Genomic DNA, 22174 nt, shown 5'->3' with positions numbered 1-22174 from the left:
CACCCCTAATTTATTTATTGCAGATCCGTTCTACTTGATAGACCCCCGTGTTCACAACTATATCCTACCACAAAAACAACTTGAACAGGAACAACAACAACAACAACAACAACGACAACAACAACAACAACTACAACTACAACAACAACAACGAGAACAAGAACAAGAAGAACAATATCAGTACACCCAGCAACAACAAAATCTGTTCCAAAATCTGTCCCGTTCCAACCGCAACAACCGCCAGCAAAATCTCTTCCACACAATCCCAACCAAACAATAATGTTGAGAGCCAACACCAGCACACAAGCCAATACCATACCCATTCACAACCACTTGGCTTTTCAGGGTACATCTGCACAAGGTTGTTCGGCCAAAACATTGAGGCTGGTTCGTCAAGCCTCCATCTAAGTCCTGACAATGGTCCACATGCTGAATCATCTCACCACGGTACACCCTTAGGGTTTGCAACACCGTCCACTCAATTTGGGCTTTATCAAGGTAGTACAAGTGTTGTTGGGTGTTACGTTCCGGAAGTCGTATCCCAACCTACTCCCCCACCACCATTTAGCACTTTTGAGGGCTTGGGTAACCGACTTTTCGACAGTCGGTTTCCGGGAAATTATGGTGGCATTGACGAATTCATTGACAGCGACCATCAGAACAACACACTTGCAGGCCCAGCCACACAATCACAACAAGAACCACGAAGGGGTAGGGGTGGTAGGGTTGGTCCTAGGGTTCGTGGCAACGTCAACGACCGCGCTCGACGTGTGATAACAAGACCTCCGTGCGGAACAGATGGTTATCTTGGCGGTGGAAGACATTAGGCATTTTGTTAGGTTTTCCATAATCAGTTGTTTTCATTGTACCCAAACCCTAACATTAATAAAATTTGTTATTTCCGGTTTTTTTATATAGACCCGTTATTTCGATTTCTATTACCGACAGTCAAAAAATGTGTTTCTAAATGTTAATAAAAAATTAAAAAATTAAAAAATAAAAAATACCCTAAAACTAAGGCGCCATTTGGAATGGCTAAATCCAAAAAACCCTAGCCTAATGCGCCATTTCATTTGGCGCAAATGCTTGTCCAATTAGGGCAAGCCAAATGAAATGCCGCATACACCTAATATTAACACTATTACGCCATTTCATTTGGCGCATTCACCCATCTGGTATCCCAAACCTAGACACTTTGATAAATAATCTGAAAATTTGGTTTTTTTGATTTTTTTTTAAACATGATTATTTAAAAAAAAAATCACACTTTGTTGTGACTTATTAAATTTGAAGACTATCCAAAAAAAAACTTACAAATAATTGTTCTGATTTGTATATTTTAATTTTGTTTTCTCCAGATAACTTCAAGTTAAATAATCTAGTATGTTATTTTTTTTACTGGACTATTTCAAATTAAGTAATTTGGTATGTTATTCTTTTTCTTCACCGAATTGTATATGTTTGGATTTTTTTGATTTTTTGAAAAAATATTTTTTGTTTTCGATTTTTAAAATATTTGAAACAAGTGGTATTCTAAACATCAACAAATAATTTTATTTCAAACATTTCACTCTTTTAAAAATCCAGTTTGAATTGGCGGTGGACAGAATTGATTCTAGCAGAATTGAGTTTAATAGAATTGATTCTAACATAATTGAGTTTAACAAAATTGATTTATGTTTGGATACATTTATAGTGAGTTGAACAATAAATTACAGTGCAAAAATAATCCAGACTAAATTCTGGAGGCAGAAGCTACAAATTTTAGCTTCAAGTAGAATCAATTCTACTTTTGTCTAACCAAACATCTTAAAATCATCCAGAATCAATTCTACTCCTCTAAAATTGCTTCTGGTCCTTCACAAAGCCAAACCAAACATGCACTAACATAAATGTCACCGATTGCTAAAAGTAATTCCAAAAATGCAGATGTCACTCTGATTTTCCCTGATAAACATTTTTAAACCAAAAAGTATATTAATGGAAGAAAAGTAGCCACAGTTTGTCAAGGTATATGCTGAGAAGATCCTTTCATCCACTTTCTTTTTCACCTACAAAAGCCACTACTAAAACCAAACATGTTTCCTTCACTTGAGCACCACTACTATTCTCTTCTTTTTTGCTCTCATCAGCAAAGTAACCTTTCTTTTTTCAGCCACAAATCTCAATGAGTTTCAAGTTCAGATCTCAGCATCCAAAGTGTTGGCATCAAATATGGAAGAAAAGAAGCAAAATTAAAGGCAAAATGGTGCTTCATGTTAGACCTAGCTACTAGTTAGGTCATAGTTGAATGAAACCCTCAAGATCTTAACCTATAAGGAAGGGCAACCAATGATCCTTTGGCAATTAACGTATCCTATATATATGTTTAAAGATCTCAAATATATATGTAATAAGCTATCACTCATGTGTAAGCTTTAAGCAATCTTAGTAATTATTTAGTGCACTTTGTTATTTTGCTGTTATATTTATATGTGTGTGCCGTTGATTGCTTTATGGATGTTGAAATTTTCATAGATCAATGAAATATTTCTACCTCTAATAATATTTTTTTTTTCTGTTGTAATTTATGATGAAAATTCTTGCAGATTGAACTCGGTTATGTGGTTCATATGATATTTTTCAAAATCTTAATATGAGTGTTATTTTGATAGAGTTTTATTTTGGTAGAGTTTTATTGCATGGATAGATTAGAGTCGAACATGAAATGCTCTTAACAATATTGAAATGAAACCTATAAATCAATGAAGGGAATATGTTGCAGTTTCTTTTATTCTATTATGGATCATTTCGGATAATGTTAGATGGTAAATTTATCACTTTCAATCGATAAACTCAAATTAAAATTTCTTGGGTTCTTAGTTGATAGATTTAATGGTTTAAGTTGTACTCCCTCTGTTTCTTTTTAAGTGTCGTTTTAGAAGAATTTTTTTGTTCCTATTTAATTGTCGTTTTATAATTTAATGTTATAATTTGTCAATTATACCCTTATTTTCTCAATAACTCTTCCTCACATTTTTCAATTAGTTATTGAAAAAAGAGAGTGTATGAATGAATTTATTTGGAGAGAGGAAAATAAATAAGGGTATGATAGGAAAAGTAACTCTAATAATCCACTATCTTGGTTGAAGAGCTTTTTGTTAAAATGACACTTAAAAAGGAACGGAGGGAGTAATAATTTATTGTTCAAGTAACTTAAAGAATTAATTATTAATAATCAGGGGCGGTCCAATTTATCCTGAAGCACTCTTCTAATTTTTCTTTTAAAAACAATATTAATAATTAAATGGAACACTGCTTCTGTTCAGGTGCTGAATTCTTTTGGAGGGGTGCAGTATTTGGAGATTAAAGCTATTTGGAAGGGGGAAATTCATTATTTAGTGAATGTCTATTCACCTTGATCTATTGTCGAGAAAAGGGTTTTATGGAGTAGGCTTTTACATCTTAAATCTATTTTCTCTGATGGTGAATGGGTGATAGCTGGAGACTTTAATGCTGTAAAGATCGGTAGCGAGAGGAAGGGCATTTCGGGTTTGAGTAGAAGTAGAGAATGGAGGGATTTCTCAGATTTTATTAACTTGAGCAATTTGATTGACGTTCCAAGCAAAGGTAAGAAATTCTCGTGGTTTGGAGGGGACGACAAAGCTAGAAGTAGAATAGATAGATTCTTGGTAGCGGACAATCTTGTGAATAAATGGAGGATTGTGGGACAATTGGTGGGAGATAGAGACATTTCAGACCATTGTCCGGTTTGGTTACTTAGTGATAAAGCGGATTGGGGTCCTAAACCTTTTATGGTTAATTCGGAATGGTTTTCTAATAGTGATTTTTTACCGCTTGTGGAGAAGGAATGGAGGTCGCTTTTGGTAGAAGGGAGAGGAGATTTTGTTTTAAAATAAAAATTGAGGCTTTTGAAAGAGAGACTTAGGTGGTGGAATGTAAATATTTTTGGCAAGTTCAATTTGGCGATGGAAGAGGGGGTTCGGGGTATGAATGAAGGTGATGAAACGGTAGACGATGATTCGGGTGGTGAATCGGATGAGGGAGGAGATGTGGTGGAGCGGAAAAGAAGGGCTAGTAGGGACTTTTGGTTGAATCTCAAGAATAAAGAAAACATGTTAATCCAAAAGTCTAGATTAAAATGGTTGAATGATGGAGATTCCAATAGCAATGGTTTCTAGGGCGATGGAGTTAGGTGAGTATGTGGGGTTTGATGTTAGGAAGGCTTGCAATGTCAACTTGTTACAATTTGCGGATGACACACTTATGATTGGTGAGGGAAGTTGGAATAAAATTTGAATTATCAAGGCCATTCTTCGAGGTTTTGAATTAGTGTCGGGTCTAGGCATTAATTATCACAAGAGCAAGCTTATTATGGTGAATGTAAATGACAATTTTTTGGATTTTGCTTCTTTGTTCTTAGCGTGTGGTAGGGAGGACAATCACTTCACTTTTCTTGGCATTCTGATAGGTATTAATCCTAGAAGGGTCTCCTCTTGGAATATCATTTTGGACAAGATAACGAAAAGGCTCTCGGATTGGAAGAATCGGTTTCTATCGTTTGGAGGTAGGTTGAATCTTCTAAAATCGGTGCTTAGTAGTCTTTCTATTTTTTGGTTATCTTTTTATAAGGCTCCTAAGAAAGTTTTAAAGGAGATTTCAAAGTTGGAAAGTAAATTTCTTAGGGGAGGGGTTCGGGAGGAGAAAAAAGTGCATTGGGTGAGTTGGAAGATTATTTGTTTACCTCTTAATAAAGGTGGTCTTGGTATTCGGAGGATTGGGGACTTTAATTTGGCCCTTTTGAATAAATGGCGGTGGAGGATTTTAAGAGGTTCGGATGCATTATGGTTTAAGGTTTTGAAAGCAAGATATTGAGACATTAATATTCAAGTTATCAAGAAAGATGAGACTCTTTTCAAGAATACCTTGAATTCTTTGTGGTGGAAGGATATTTTATCTTTACAAAAATCTTATTATGTTGATTTTTTTGTTGATAAGTGTAGGTTCGACATTGGCAATGGTTTTAATACCTCTTTTTGACATTCTTTTTGGAAGGAGGGGAGGTGCTTCAAGGAGTTATTTCCTATTGCTTACTCTTTCTCGAAGTTAAAATTTGTCTCCGTGGCGGGTATGGGAGGGTGGAGGGGCGATTTTGGCATTCTGGTTTCGGTGGACATTGGAGCTGCCACTTTGGAGCGGCAACAGCTCCTTCTTGAGCTCGGTGGTGTGCGTTTGAAGGCAGAAGAGAGAGATGGGGATCGGTGTCTTGCGGAACCGGATGGTGTGTATTCGGTACGTAGTTGTTATGTTCTTCTAAATTTTTTCCACATTCCGAGAGGTCCCTATAATAAGTTTGATAGAGTTTTTTCTATGATATGGAATATTGTGGTGCCTTTAAAAGTGAAGGCTTTCGGGTGGCGTTGTTTGCTAGATAGGTTGCCCACAAGGAACCTTATTTATTCTAGAGGTATTAATATTCCATCTTTAGACTCTTGTTGCTTGTGTGGGTTGGATAAGGAATCTTTGTATCACTTGTTATTTAATTGCAAGGTGTCTTCGGTGATATGGAAGGATGTGGCTTCATGGGTGGGTTTTGAAGATTACAAATATGAAGACATTTGGAGTAGTTTTTTGGATTGGCATAATTTTTGTAATCTTCACAAAGTTAGATTCGGTAGGGAAGAAACGCTATGGATGACGGTTTGTTGATATATTTGGAAGGTTAGGAATGGTATCATTTTCCGAAATGAATCTTGGTGTGTTTCCGATATTACTTGGAGCATTAAGGAGATTTTTTAGAGATGGTCCTTCATCGGGAAAATTACCCGCACCAATTATAATTTCTTTGAATTTACAAATGCCCCTTTTTTGTATTATTCATAGTGTATATTTGGCTTGTAATTTTCTTTGGGGTTTTTGTTTAATGCCCCTTCTTTTGTAATCTCTTCGGTAGAACTTTTGGTTCTTTAATGAAATCTTGATTACAAAAAAAAACACAAAAAAAATTTATATATTAATTAAATGAGAAACTTAAAAATTCAAAATATCATTTAAATTATAAATATTATTTCATAGAAAAATTAACCTGTCACTTCCCAATGATGGTGTTACTACTCTTACCTTTTTTTTTTTGCGTTTATTGAAAATTTTGAGAAAATATATATTTTTCTGAAATTTCCGAAAAAAATTACTAGAATTTTCGAAATTTTACTAATTTTTTTGAAAAATTCGGTCTTGCATTACGATGATAAGTGTTGATGACAAGGCAGATATTCAATTAATTGTTGTTATTGAAATTTAACTATAATCGAAGATAATGATGTATCTATGGAGTCAGATCATTATACCATATTCTATATGTAAAAGAGCATAAAATGAAAGATAATACGTAAGTATATAGAAAAATATTGATTGATATAGGTTGATTTTCAAATACAACTAAATTTTCAGATTATAAGTATCTATGTCAATTTAAATGAATGTATTTTAAGTGAGGGTTAGTGAAACAAATAATCTACATAGAATATAATAAACTCAACCTAATCTTCTTGGTCTGAGAACATTAAAAAAAAAACAACAACAACAACATACAAAAGCAGTTATCAACAAAACAACATAATACAACAGAACCATATATTATAAAATGTTTATAAGACGCACCTTTTATTGAAACTAATCATACGTGGAACATGAATAAATTATGAGGTTCGTCTAGGTTGAGAAGAAATGAAGAAATATAAGGAGTAAGAAGTTTACACAACAACTTATACTTGTTATATTTCTCCTCATAGTTTCTTAAACTATATGAAGTTTATTGTTGTTGTTTCTTCATTTACTTTTCTTGTAACTTAACAATGTATTATTCTTATTTTGAGTCCTACAAACACCATGAAAGTTATCAACATTTGAAACCTCAAACTTAATTTTCAACAACAAATACATGCAACAAAATAAAAACACTAACAACTTACATCATCAATGGATATACATGAAGTCTTGGAACTGTAACAAAGTATGAAGTTCACATTGTTGTGAAGCTATGAAGAAGTACAAGGTGGATGAAGTTTTTAACATAGCTTCATACTTTTTGTACTTTATTCCTGTTAAGGTCGTGAAGACAAATCTAAAGAAAAAGAGAACATTCAACAAGATGCAGCAAAAGAGATAATCAGGAACTATCTAACAAGAAGATGAAAAAAGATTAATACCTTATGTATGAAGAACAAGAATCATGACTAATGACGAAGAAGAAGAGAAAAATGGGTGCTAGGGTTTACCAGTGAAGGATACAGCGATACTGTCAAAAAGTGAGAGTTAACTCACTTATATATGGGTATACTATTTCACAACAGTTAAAACTATCAACCGTAGCGATATTCATTTTATTATTTTTTTAAAAATAAATAAAAACAAAAAGGCGCGTCAACGTTAAAGAAAAAAAATACTTGAGGACGCTGAGGTTCGAACCCATGAAAGTTTCATTTTATCACTACGGTTAAATGATCCATTGTAATTATATGTTAACATTTTTTAATAAAAATAATTGTTAGTGTCTCAGTTTAGATATGTAACCATTGTGTATTGATAAACTATGGTGACTTTGGCGTTGTCGTATGTGTGTTTTGTAGTAGTGATGTCACTCATCACACATACGACAACCTTCATATTTGTCTTCACCGATCACTATCTTTAGGTTTGTTCATTAAACTTATGCTCTGATTTCGTTTACATTTTTTGTTAAAAATGGTTTCTCGTTTTTTTTTTCATCTGGTGAATCTTTCATGTAATGTTGTTAATGTCATGGTGTTTATTTATTTTGTTAACTTATAGAAAAGTGAATGAAGAAAACCACCTTAACAAAGCACATACTTTTGAAGCTATTATGTAAACTTCATCCACCTTGTATTTCTTTTTCATAGCACATATCATAAACTAGATGGATTTTATCACTGATTCCAGTTCCACGATTGTTTTTAATAAAATGTGCGTTTTTGAAACATTTTATTATATCTTGGGTTGTTGTATGTTATTGTTTGTTGTATATGTGGTCGGTGTTTTGTTTATAAAATGTATGTTTTTTAATGCTATTGTTGTGTTGTTGATAAATGTTGATGTATGTTATTGTTGTTAATTAATATTCTCGTCATATTATGGCGGATCTACGGGTCTGCCCGATGTGCCATGACAATTTAACTTGCCACCCCTAAAATTATATCCGGCACCTCTCAAAAGCTATGCTTTTATCGTTATACTCTTGCATAAAGTCACTAATTTTAAAAAAATATATGTTTCTACCAGAAATTTGGGGGTGTATCAGAAGTTTCGAAAAAATACCGGATTTTTAAAAAATTTCGTGAGTTTTTATCGGAAATTTCAAAAAAATACTGGAAATTTTGAAAAAATTACCGGATTTTTCAAAATTTCCGGTATTTTTTTGCAAAAAAAAAACTGTGATACCATACATTTGAAATTTTTGGTATGTAAATTTCCGGTATACCGAAAATTTTAAATTAACTAAAATTTTCGGTATGATATACCTGAAATTTTCTTATGACTAAAATTTCCGGTATTTTTTATTAAAAAAACTATGATACCATAAATTTGAAATTTATGTACCTCTGGTATACCAGAAATTTTAAATTTCCAGTATACTATAAATTCTTTGTATCTCAACATTTTTCAACAAAGGATAAAAATATATGGGGGTGTCAGGTAAAAAAATGGGTTGACAAATCACCAATAAGTTGCACAATTATAAATATAAAAAACTATAAGTATTTATCTGTTTAGTGAGAAATAATTCAGTTTATAAGATAGTTCGACGAGCTATTTTATTAAATTATATTTATTTGCTCAATACTTAGAAAATTTCTCATTCATTTCCATGGATCTCTTACACATCACAGGAATTTCCATTTTTGCCCCCAGCTTCCGTAGATGGATCTCTGGAAGCACCCCATATTTTGAAAAAAAATTTGATTCCTTCCATAGATGCATCTACAGAAGCGTACTAAACTAGTGTATATGGGGAGAAAATACACATAAAATCAGTTCAAGAATTTTTCCGTAGTTTGAACCAACATGATCACTCCCTCCATTGTTTCATTTCAATAGAACCTCCAATAGATTTAGCTGGCGATAGCTCTTTTAATGTATTTATGTAGTTTCAAAGTGTAATATATGCACTCTATAACATTGCAATCTACTGCTAGCTACTGCACTGCTTCTGCTGCAAAAACAAACAGGGAAACTTTCGTAGATGCGTCTACGGAAGGTGCTAATTTGAAAAATTATAGGTGTTTACCGTAGATGCATCTACGGAAGGTGTTAATTTGAAAAATTATGGGTGTTTACCGTAAATGCATCTATGGAAAGGGGAATTTTAAAATCCTTTGTAGATATATCTACGGAATATTCTGTGACAGAGATTATGTGATCCATAATCTCCAAAGGCTTCTATAACTTTGGGGTTTCTAGGTTTGCATTACACAAAAACACAAACCCTAAACACAAACACAACAATGTCTCGCATTAGGCCGGATGGATGTCACCGAACATCAATGAAGCGTCTCGATCCTGAACCAGAATACTGCATAAGGGAAGGGCATGTCATTTTTTCTCCCGTCAAACCCCCCGTTTCGGTGAAGTGCTGGAATATCCATTCCTTCGACCAACTCAAGAGGACTATCATGTCTTTTTTAGAGGGGGGGGTACGAACCCGGAGAAGAAATCAAAAGGATTCAAAGGCTTAGAACAAGTACCTCGTTTGCGACCGGCAAAATGGAACGTTGGTGGGTTGAAGTGAAATGGGACATCGATTGCATTCAAATGATGCATAGATTAGATGGTATTGTTTTAACCGTTGTAATTTCTTATATCTATTAGCTTTCTAAATTTTCTGTTTAAAATTTTATTGTAATATCGATTAATCAATGAATCAATGCAATGGGGTCTTTTATAGTTCAAAATGCTTATGTTCTTATCTGTTGCTTCTGATCTTGTCTTCTTCCGTAGATGGATCTACGGAATGCTTCCGTAGGTACCTCTACGGAACAAAGTAAACGTAAATAAAAAAGGGTGATTCCGGAGATCCATCTATGGCGCACGAGGGCAAAATTGTCATTTCGGTGGTACGCCTAAATGTTATGGAGTGGGGTTAGAAATTTTCAATATTTATTATATTGATAAAAACCCCTAAAATAAAATAAATTGAAAAATAAAGAAAAAAAATTATAAGGTGTTATTAATATCTTTAAATAAAAATCAAATATGTTTAAAATCCATCTAAAACATTTCCTTTTTTATTGTATAATTTATATATTTTTAAAATTCCCGACAACAACAAATGGAGCACTATGTGAGAAGAAAAAAGTCCATTGCAGTGCATCAATTGTTAAAGGGTAAACATCGTGACAGAATTCAAAGCCAAAAAAACATGGTTAAAACTAAAAATAATAGCCACGAGATTTTATGAACATGTAAAAGCCACATAAACTTCCACGACCCCACTTATCACATGCATACTACTCATATTTCAACAATAATATCAGACTCTAATTTGACCAACACTCTTTATATCAAAAGTCTTCCGGTAATGTTTTGTTGACCCCATCCAACGGCAGTGCAAGTTTTGGGTCCCCTCATGACCCAGCACTTACTACTATTTTTTCAACCATTGCCTATAATTTTTACTACTACTTTGCTTTGTTTAACTCTAAGAAGTGTATTTTAACCAATTATAAACCGTTTTCAATTCTAACTAATCATTAAGATTATTTTTACTAATATATCATTTTCACAATTATCCTTCTGAACATTTAAGCTCTCAAAAACAAGACAACATAAATAAATATATATTAAGACAATTCTCACGTTCTCAAAGATTACAAACATGTGTTCCCACACTTCCCAAACTAGTACACAGCACATTTAACCCATCTCTATAAAACTAAACAAATCCTCTATCATTTTTTCATCACAAACATGACAAAATCAGAACCAATTTGTTCTCCATCCTTTTTTCTTTCTGCACCATTTTTCCTTCTCTGTCTTTTTTTCTCTTCATCCTTAGCAGCACCACCAAAAACAGAATCTTTGTACACAACTTTCCTTAACTGCCTCAAACAAAACAACACAGATCCATCAATCTCCAACATAGTTTTCCCACAATCAAACCCTTCATTTTCCACTGTCCTTCAAAACTACATCCGTAACTCACGTTTCAACACATCCTCAACTTCCAAACCATTAATCATTGTTACTCCCAAACAACCCTCACATGTTCAATCCACTGTTATCTGCGCCAAAAGAGTCAACATTCAAGTCAAAATCAGAAGTGGTGGACATGATTATGAGGGTATTTCTTACATAAATCCATCACCCTTTATCATCCTTGACATGTTCAATCTAAGAACAATCAATGTTGATGTAAAAAAACAAGTTGCTTATGTTCAAGCTGGTGCTACTCTTGGTGAAGTTTATTATAGAATTTACGAAAAGAGTAAAGTTCATGGCTTTCCTGCTGGTGTTTGTCCAACTGTTGGTGTTGGTGGTCACATCAGTGGTGGAGGGTATGGTACAATGCTGAGAAAATACGGTCTTTCTACTGATAATATCATTGATGCTGAAATTGTTGATGTTAAAGGAAGGCTTTTGAATAGAAAATCAATGGGAGAAGATCTTTTTTGGGCTATAAGAGGTGGTGGTGGTGCTAGTTTTGGTGTTGTTTTATCTTATACTGTTAAATTAGTAGCGGTTCCTGAAACCGTTACTGTTTTCAGAATAGAGAAAACATTGGAACAGAATGCTACTGATCTCGTTGTTCAATGGCAACAAGTTGCTCCAACTACTGATAACAGGCTTTTCATGAGGCTTCTTTTGCAGCCTATAACTTCTAAAACTGTCAAAAGAGGAAAAACTGTTAGAGCTTCTGTAGTTGCTTTGTTTCTCGGAGGCGCGAAGGAGGTGGTAGCGATTTTGAGGAAGGAATTTCCACATTTGGGTTTGAAGAAAGAGGATTGTCTTGAATTGAGCTGGATTAATTCTGTTATTTGGTACAACAGTCAACTGGATTTTAAAAATGGTGCGAAACCGGAGAGTCTTTTGGATAGGAATGTTAATTCGGCCCGTTACGGTAAGAGAAAATCTGATTATGTTCAGAAACCTATTCCAAGAGATACTTTGGAGTTGATATGGAAAAAGATGATTGAGTTGGGAAAAGTTGGGTTTGTTTTTAATCCTTATGGTGGAAAAGTAGGTGAGATTCCGGTCGATGCAACGCCTTTTCCCCACCGCAGGAATCTGTTCAAAATTCAGTATTCAGTGAATTGGAATGATCCATCACCTGCTGTTACATTGAATTATTTGAATCAAGCTAAGAGTCTTTATAGTTTCATGACACCTTATGTGACAAAGAATCCAAGAAGTGCTTATATAAACTATAGAGATCTTGATATTGGGATTAATAGTTTTGGTAAGAATAGTTATGAAGAAGGAAAAGTTTATGGTGCTAAGTATTTTAACAACAATTTTGATAGGTTGGTTAAGATTAAGACTGCTGTTGATCCAGGTAATTTTTTCAGGAATGAGCAGAGTATTCCTGTTCTTATTGGAAAGTTTTAAAGAATCAATAAAGTTGTAAAGCATATTTTGCTTTATTTATGCTGTCTGCTAGTTTGAATTTTAAGTAAATTATTGGTCTTTATTATGATTTTATATATTATTATTATTAAATTGTCTCCACAATGCCATATTATATTCATGTACATTTTGTTTTAAAGGTAAAAATTTATGCAACTCTTATGAAACCTATCTCATTATATATGAATGTTGCTGTTTCTCTTTTTATATATTAGTCGATAAAAAAAAGTATTTCTATTGCTATCTTTAGTTTTATTAAGATTACTCAATAAATTTTCTCCACAATTCTCTTTAGCACTATTGTCTGTAGTTGGATTAATCCAAGTGCTAGAGACATATAGGAGAGAAAATCAAAAAAGAACTAAACAAAGAGATCTAGAATGAGCGAAGAAGAAATTTCTTTGCTCTCACTCATAGATGTTCTCTATTTAACATGATCACGACAACTCTAACAAATATGGTTTTCTCCACATTTGGTGTTGACGACGACAACACTATTTTGTTAAGTTATCATAAAGTTCAAGTTGTGGTGTTTGGAGATCAAGATATCAAAGACTATCTTTAGGACAATACATTATGTCAAGCAACGTTCGGTGGAGTCGTGAAGATCTACGATCAAGTAGTATGTCTGATGATCGTATCTATCTTGAAAAGTTATCTCAAACCTCATAAATTTTTTTTAAGGTTCCAATGAAATGTTAAAGTCAAATATAATGTAATAAGGAACCTGAAGCATAAGAGTTATGAAAGACTAGCTCTCAAATTTACTAAGGCAAATCATACACGCATTTTTAATTTGTTGAAAAGCCTCAATTTGAGTGTATCCTTGAGCAACCAATTAGGCTTTATTTCTTGTAACAACACCTTGTTCATCTGACTTGTTCTTATACACTCATTTTGTCCCAGTAACATTTTTCCCTTCAGGTCTTGGTACTAAGTTCAAACTTCATTTCTCTTGAACTGCTCGAGTTCTTCTTATATAGCATTAATCCATAACTCATCAGTCAAAGATTCCTTGACATTCTTTGGTTCAACTTCCCTTGATATGGTGGTTACCCATTTATTGAGATCCCTATGATAAGCTCCTTAGGGTGATCTTTTTGAATCCTGATAGAGGATCCTTTATCAATTGTTCCAGTTTCTTCAGGTTCAATATTAGCACTTAAGTCAGCAACACAATATCATCATCATTCATAAGGAAAGATGTTTCAACATCATCTATGACATCAACTTCTTTTGTTGAGTCATCGACCACCACATTTGGGGATTCCATCATCACCTTAGTTCTTGTGTTGAACACTCTATATGGTCTACTGTTAGTAGAGTATCCCAAAAAGATTCCCTCATCACTTTTAGGATCCATATTTCTCTTTTTCTCTAGATCTGCCAAGATATAACATTTACTACAAAAGACATGGAAGTATTTCACAGTTGGCTTATTTCCTTTTCATAATTCATAGAGAATAACAAAAGTACCCGATCTAATAGTCACTCTATTATAAATGTAGTAGACAGTGTCCATGACTTCAGCCTAAACATAGTATGAAAGTTTCTTAGCATGAAGCATGACCCTTGCACATTCTTGGATAGTCCTATTTTTGCGTTCCACCACCCCCATTTTGTTGAGGAGTGATTCGTGATGAGAACTCATGACTAATCCTTTCAAAAGAGCAGAATTCTTCAAATTTGATGTTCTCAAATTCCTTTCCATGGTCACTTCTAATTCTGACAACATCATACCCTTTCTCTCTTTGGATCCTTTTACACATTTCTTTGAAGACTCCAAACACATCAGACTTCTCTCTAATAAAACTCACTCATGTGAATCTTGAGAAATCATCAATAATAACATAGGCATATTTCTTTCTACCAAGACTTTGAACCTGCATGGGCCCCATCAAGTCCATGTGAAGCAGCTCCAGAACCTGAGAAGTGGTAGTCAGATGTTGAAGCTTCTTATGGGACATTATTGTTTACTTCCCAATTTACATTCACCATAGATCCTTTCCTCATCAATCTTTAGCTTGGGAATACCTCTCACAGCTTCACTTGAAAGAACTTTCTTCATACCCTTCAAGTGCAAGTGCCTAAGCTTTTGATGCTATAATTTTTCTTCATCCTCATTTGACATCAAACAAGTTAAAAGACATTACGTTTCTTAAAGACAACATAGATAACAACTATCTTTTGATTTGGTTCCCTTCATGCTAACTTCACCTTCCTCATTTGTTACTAGGCATTCAGATTTAGTAAAGGTAAATTTGAGACCTTGGTCACACAGTTGTCTAATACTTATCAAATTATTAGTTAGCCCCTTAACACGTAAAACATTGTCAAGATTTGGCTGTCCTGTATGGTCCAGCTTACCAACACCTTTTATTTCACTTTTTGATCTATTTCCAAAAGTGACATAGCTAATAGAACGTAGTTTAATGTCTACCAAGAACTTATGGATACTCGTCATATATTTAGAACAACCACTATCAAAGTATCAGTCCTCTCTAGTAGGAGCTTTGAGAGAGGTGTGAGCTAAGAGAGCTTCCATAAACTTTTTAGGAATCCATTTCTTCTTTGCTTTAACAACAGTCTGTTCTTTTCTAGGATGCGAAACAAGTCTGGGATAACCATATAATCTGTAACAGAAGGTTTTTATATGACCATAATTTCCACAATAGTGACATCTCCATATTTGGTTCTTCCTTCCTGAGAAATTCTTCCGATGTCTATGAGGATGTTGGAACATCTGATCTGACATATTCTATTTTCTTTTAGCTTGAATAAACTTGATTTCAGTCACTTTATTTTTGTCTTTTACTTGATTGTTATACCCAACACCTTTAACATTTCCAACATTCTTCCCAGTTTGAAGAATCTCATCCATCACATTAGAGCTGCTGTTAAGCATTATAATAGACTTAGTCATAATGTTCAGTTTTGAATTGAGCAATACACCCTCATTTTTCAATTCACGGATGGTAGATAGGTGCTTCACTTTTCACATTTCTGAGGCATAACTCCTTGTATGTTGTGGACAGCTCCTTAAAAGTAAGCTCTTAACAATCTGATTCTTCATTACATACTCCAGTCATATTAGTAATATGTTTGGCAGTTACAGTATCACTCTCAGACTCATTTTCTGACCATAATACAACTAGACCTTTCTTCTGCCTCTTGAGATAAGTAGAACACTCAGCTTTTATGTGTCCATACCCTTCACACTCATGACACTGGAATCATTTTCCTTGGTAGGACTGATATTAAATTCTGGACTTTCTCCTAACATCCTGATTATTGCTGATGTCGGGAGTTTTGTTCTTAACATTTGGTCTTGACTTCCAGTCCATCTTTCTAAAAACCTTATTGAATTTCCTTCCAAGGAGCTCAAGGTCTTCAGATAGTCCTTCACCTCGATCTAGATCACCTACATCTTTTGAACTTTCAGCATTGGACACAAAAGCTACACTCTTCTTCTTTTCAGACTTGTCACCAAACCCTAGTTCAAGGGTTTGAAGAGATCCCATAAGTTCATTAACCTTCATGTTGTTTATATCTTGGGTTTCTTCAATGGCGGTGACCTTTATGTCAAACCTCTTTGGTAGAGATCTGAGAATTTTTCTAACCAGCTTGCCTTCTAGAGGAATTGGCTATCTCAATAATATTCATGTGAAAGTCACGAATACTCTCATCTTCTTTCATTCTTAAGTTCTCAAACTTAGTAGTAAGAAGTTTAAGTCTTGACATATTTACCTTAGAGGTTCCTTCATGAGCAGTCTTCAAGATTTCCTAAGCTTCTTTAGTAACAATACAACTACTTATTAGTCTGAAAAATGTTCTTGTCCACTCCATTGAATAGGACATTCAATGATTTGGAGTTTCCTAGAGAAGCTTTATCATCTTCATCGTCCCAGTCTTCCTCCTCGTTCAGTAATCCAGTAGGGTTCCCATCTTTATCTGTTGCCAATGGAGGGCTCCATCCTTTGACCACAACTTTCCATGCCTTGTTGCCCATGGATTCAATAAAGGCCACCATGTTAGCTTTTCAATAGTAATAATTGGTTCCATCAAGAATGGGTGTTCTGTTCACAAGTCCTCCTTCACTTTCCATTGTACCATAAAGTATCTTCCCTGAATCACACCCAGAGTCAAAAAATTATATATAAAATAAGGACATTATGCTAAAAATTATACCGTGGTGAATCAAATTTCAGTTTTGGATAATTGTAATCGTTGCTGAAGTTGAACATAGGACATGGAAATTTCTTGTGGATATCAGTAAAACATAACCTGAAGTTAATAAAAGGTAAACTTAGTGTAATAAAGCTCCAGCCATATGATTGGTTAAGGAAACAATTGAATCCATTGCGGATCTAATGTAAGTAGTCTTCTAGCATTACTTTTCATTAAAGAGAGGCTCACGGCTGCAACTTCAATATTTACGTTATGGCTCCTTTGTATTGAGTAGATGGATGTTAAGCTAGGTTAATTAAATAGAATCAGGTACTTATTCAGATGTAAGTTTCTTGTATGATATTATACTATTATACTGAGACATTTTTGCATAGAAAACCAACTCTAATTGATTGAAACTAAATTTTAATAAATAATAGTTATAACTGACCTAGATCGTTTTGATGGCCAGGAGGGAAACTATCTTGACCAAGCTATTAGCAACAAGCTTATGAGGTTGAGCGTGACTCTCTAGCCACTGTGAAACAGAGAATGATTCCCTCGCAGTTCTGTCACCGCCATCGAAAGATGAGGCGTGCAACAGTCGGGATAACGAATGTTACAGGTGCTTAAGTAAAATATGTGAGTGTTGAACCAGATTTCGTTATGCGACAATTCTGATCATCGACATGTCTGCCCAAAAACGCGACAAGACTACAACTACGACATCTTTGTCCCAATAAGTTTAACAGATGTGCCTGTTTGGAAATTACTTACGGTGTGTTCGATAAGATTGAACTACTCTGTTATTTCAACTTTGATATTTTAGGTATGCTAAGTCAAACATAAATAACAATAAGTGTCTTTATGAATTAAACCAAAGCTTGCAAGACTTGGAAGAGTTCCTGTCACAACATGCACATGAGCTCATTCGGATAAATGCATTTGTGATGATATAGGAGATGGCTCTATACAAAGTCTTGAAGTCTTAGACCCGAATGGGTAGTTTAATTAGTTTGTATACTACATGTGGAAATGAAGAGAAGGAAAAGATAGAGGAACATAAAGACTGTGCATAACTTATTAGCAAAAGCAGCCATGACTTATAATTGCAAAGGACGTTCACAATAAAAGGTACCAACAAAATACTTATATGTGGAAAAGTTTATTGGGGTGAAAAATCTAATTTTCTTTTATTATTATCATTACATTCTAATCCACCATAATAGTTTGTTTATGAGACATCATTACATGACAATGTTTATTGGCCCGAAAAACAAATTATCAAAAAAAAAAATGAAAGCAAAAAACTACTCATTAGACATCATACCATATTACTAGATAACTCATTATATTTAAACCTTCATTTATCAAAAGCCAAAGATATGTTCGGTTTCCGAATAGAGTTTTGTGTGCATATAGCCCATGCATTCATGCAAGTAGTTCATGTATTATGCCTAAACTAAAGGAATGGCAAGAGCACATTTTTCCTTAAAATAAGTTCAATTCATTATGATAAATTGATTTTAACTGTGGTCTTATTATTTGTGTATATGCACTATTAATCTTGCCAATTTAGGAAGTAAAAACTAATTATTTGTGTATCCTTTTGTCTATAGAACTTATGCCTATAGAATTGCTAGTTTAAGTTATTTAAGAAGCTGGTTCTACTTTGGATTCTAATACGCAGTGAGGCTTTCCGAATTGTAGGTGTTGATTTGAAGTATGCGACTGCCACGCCAAAATATTGCGGCTGTTGTACCGAGTGTTTGTCTGCTGTACCAGATGTAGGTATCAATAACTTACTGAATCTATTCTCACCCTCTAATTTAAAATACCTTGTCTCTGAGCTTGAGTGTTACAAATAGAAATTCTAGCTTAAACTATTCATATATAGTAATATTTGTATGTATTGTGTTTCACTTAGGACACCAGTGGAAAATTCATTGAGGTGATTCTTGTTGGTGGATCAACATGTATTCCTATTGTTCAGGAGCTTGTAGAGAAGCTAACTCGGAAGGACCTAAATGTCACTCTTAATCTAGACGAAGTGGTTGCCCTTGGAGCTGCTGTTCAAGTAGGGCTAGCCTTTCTCACAATCCAATGTTGTAGTTTTTCCAATTTAAATTAAGCTGTAGTGAAGCAGGAAAGAATGGTTGTTTGATTGGAGTGTTATTAAAGTATTTGTTTGGGTACCGTGTTTTAATTTTGATTGGTTCCAGACTGGTGTGTTAATTAGAAGATGGGTCACATTGTGTTGTTGGATTCATCTCCATTTTCATTAAAAAACAATTATAGTTACATGAGATTTTTTAAAAAAAAATTCTTTACCGGGGGTTATGAACCTCCATAATCACCATTGATTTAGTTAACAAAATTCACGACGGTTTGTAACAGTCGCTACATCATATCTAAAATTCATAAATCAAATTACGACGGTTTTAAACCGTCGCAAGCAACAATTTACAAACAAAAAAGGCAGATTAGCGTCAGGTTTTAACCGTCGCCATTTCTAGTTTACATCAGTTACGACCCATCGTGAAGTATCGCGACAGTTGCATGACGGTTTTGGCAACAGTCACGAAACAAGTTGGGGACCCACGATTCTACGACGATACTGCAACCGTCGTAGATTGTAAATTGTGGCAGTTTTAACCGTCGTAATTTGCCAAATTAACCGTCACAATTTGCCAATTTTGTATTGGCTGGAATAGCCCAAGTGGTTTAGACCGAACTAGGACAAATATCTTAGGTGATCTTTATATCCCTTTCTCTTTTTTATTTTTGTTATTTATTCTACTTCTCATTTTAGCACTTCTTCTATTATCTATATTTCTCTATTTCATCTTTTTTGAATTCTATCTTTCAACTTAAATCATTTTAAATAAAAATGATTTTTTAAATTCTAATATCCCATTTCACCTCTCCTTGTGGTTGGAGTCATTTTTTCAACAGAAATGATATCCATGGAAGAAGGAAATGCAGGATTTTTGACAAAGAAGCAAAAGAAAAAATTATGGTAATGAACCCATTTTTATCGATAGTCGAAGAAGGCATGTCTATGACTAATAATAGAGAGAATGATAGGAGTCAAAGTCAACAGTTAATGGCTAACCTTTAGACCATAACGATACTTGAGTATGTTAGAACAAGATTTGTTCTGATCAATATTCTTAGTTTTGATGATAACAAGCATATGAATTTTGTATGAGATAATGTGGTACTCTAATACTATGCAATTTCCATTTCAGGAATTATATAAAGAGTATGCACAAAATCAACGCAAGAAGCACTGACTCAGAAGGTTCAGCATGCAACATCAGAACATGGTCTGGCAAGACATCAGAAGATGGTCAAGCAGAATCAGAACATGGGTCTATGGAAGCATCAGAAGAACTTGAGATCAGAAGCAGAAGCACTGAAGTTCTCATGGTATCACGCTCAGAAGCACTTCAAGGTCAGAAGACAAGAAGATGCTCTGCACCAAGCTGTTTGACTCTGATGATATTCAAACGTTGTTTACACAAACATCAGATCAGAAGCAAGTACTAGACTGGCAGGCTACGCTGACTGACAAAAGGAACGTTAGAAGCTATTAAAGGCAACGTCAGTAGACACAGCGAAAACAAGGCTCGAGGTAGTTGACAAAAGAGTGAAACATTAAATGCAATGCTGTACGGATTACGCAAAGCATTAAATGCTCCCAACGGTCATCTTCTCAAACGCCTATATATTGAAGTTCTGATGAGAAGCTGAATACAAGACTTTATGCAAAAACGCTGAAACGCTGTTCAAATTAAAAGCTCTCAAACTTCATCATCAAACTCACTACATTGCTGTTGTAATATCTTAGTGAGATTTCAGCTTAAACTTAAGAGAAAATCACAGTTGTGATAATAGCTTTATTAGAAGCATTGTAACTCTTAAAAGAATTTGTTTACATTAAGTTGTAAGAACTAGAGTGATCAGGTTGTTGATCACTATACTCTAGAAAGTCTTAGAGGGTATCTAAGCAGATTGCTCCTAGAGTGATCAGGTTGTGATCAGTATACTCTAGAAGACTTAGCAGTTGGCTAAGTGGAAAACCATTGTAATCTCGTGTGATTAGTGGATTAAATCCTCAGGTGAGGTAAATCACTCCAAGGGGTGGACTGGAGTAGTTTAGTTAACAACGAACCAGGATAAAAATCATTGTGCAAATTGTTTTTATCTTACAAGTTTTAAAGCTACACTTATTCAAAACCCCCCCCCCCCCTTTCTAAGTGTTTTTCTATCCTTCAGAGTATACTTGAATGCTCTAACAACATTGTCACTCTCGATACTAGAATCCTAGGACCACATGAAGGAAATTAAGTGTGAAATATTTCAGTTACAAGACAAGAATTTAATGAGCATATTCCCGAGGCTACATACTCTTACTTAGAAAGTCTCAAACCCTAACTCTAAGAGGGAAACCGACTCGATCACGTTGGGGAATCTAGGAAGGTTGGTCGCATAATGTTTATCCTAATCCAATCAATTTCTGGATATGTTTTCACTATCCTTGGCACAACAGTTTGTTGGAAAGTGAAACACCCGTATTTATTATTTCATATTTTATTTTATTATTTGTGAATTATGTGGATTAAATGTGTTTATGTGTGCTTATGAGGGTTTATATTATTTATTGAGTTTGCTAATAAATGACATATAAGATTGTGATTAGACTAGTTATTGGGCCTATGTTAGAATTAGCATTAGAGGGGTGTTAATTAGAGCCCATTAGTAATTAGAAGATAGTAAGGGTTTAACAAGGGTTTTAGAGGAAATAGAGTTAGAAGCTCATTTTGGGGATTTTGGAGAAAAAAGAGAAGAGATAAGAGAAGAGGAGATTCTCAAGGTTGAGGATAGAGTTGGCTTCAATCCAAATCTAAGGTGAGGATGAGATTCTTTCATGCTAAAGGGAGGTATGATGATGTTTAGGGTGGGGTTTTGATTATGTGTTGTATCCATGAAATTGTGTGTAGAAAATTTAGGGTTTATGATGAAAATGCATGAATCTTTGATTGGAAATGTGTTTTAATTGATGTTTGATGATGGATGATGATATATTTCGTGATTATATGTGTTTAATCGCTGTTTAGAATGAGTTTTAGTTGAGGGATGTGTGGTTTCGCAGTTCTGTACTTGTTTTTATTTTTCTGCACAATCGCACGTCCGCTGAGCGGACGCGAGGCCGCTAAGCGGACCCTGTTTATTTTTGAAAAATTGATACAGCTCACTAGCGGACATAGCCCGCTAAGCGGAGCTGCGAAGAGAAAAGTTACTGACTTGCGTCGCTTGAAGAGAGGTTATGGAAATTTCATTTCCATAAACGCGCTTATGGGTC

At 34.4% G+C, this 22174-nt stretch overlaps 1 protein-coding gene across 1 annotated transcript; it reads left to right on the top strand.

The window, feature by feature from the left end:
* The first annotated feature begins 10884 nt into the window (after nt 1-10884).
* LOC131599798 (berberine bridge enzyme-like 21) lies at nt 10885-12752 on the top strand. The gene has a single exon (XM_058872051.1). The coding sequence runs from the start codon at nt 10984-10986 to the stop codon at nt 12619-12621; it is 1638 nt and encodes a 545-aa protein (XP_058728034.1). The 5' UTR covers nt 10885-10983; the 3' UTR covers nt 12622-12752.
* The last annotated feature ends 9422 nt before the right edge of the window (nt 12753-22174 follow it).

Source organism: Vicia villosa, linkage group LG4 (assembly GCF_029867415.1).
Source record: "Vicia villosa cultivar HV-30 ecotype Madison, WI linkage group LG4, Vvil1.0, whole genome shotgun sequence".
In the NCBI taxonomy this organism is placed as follows: Eukaryota; Viridiplantae; Streptophyta; class Magnoliopsida; order Fabales; family Fabaceae; genus Vicia; species Vicia villosa.
The sequence above is the reverse complement of the archived record's forward strand: the minus strand, read 5'-3'. Positions and strand labels throughout refer to the sequence as shown.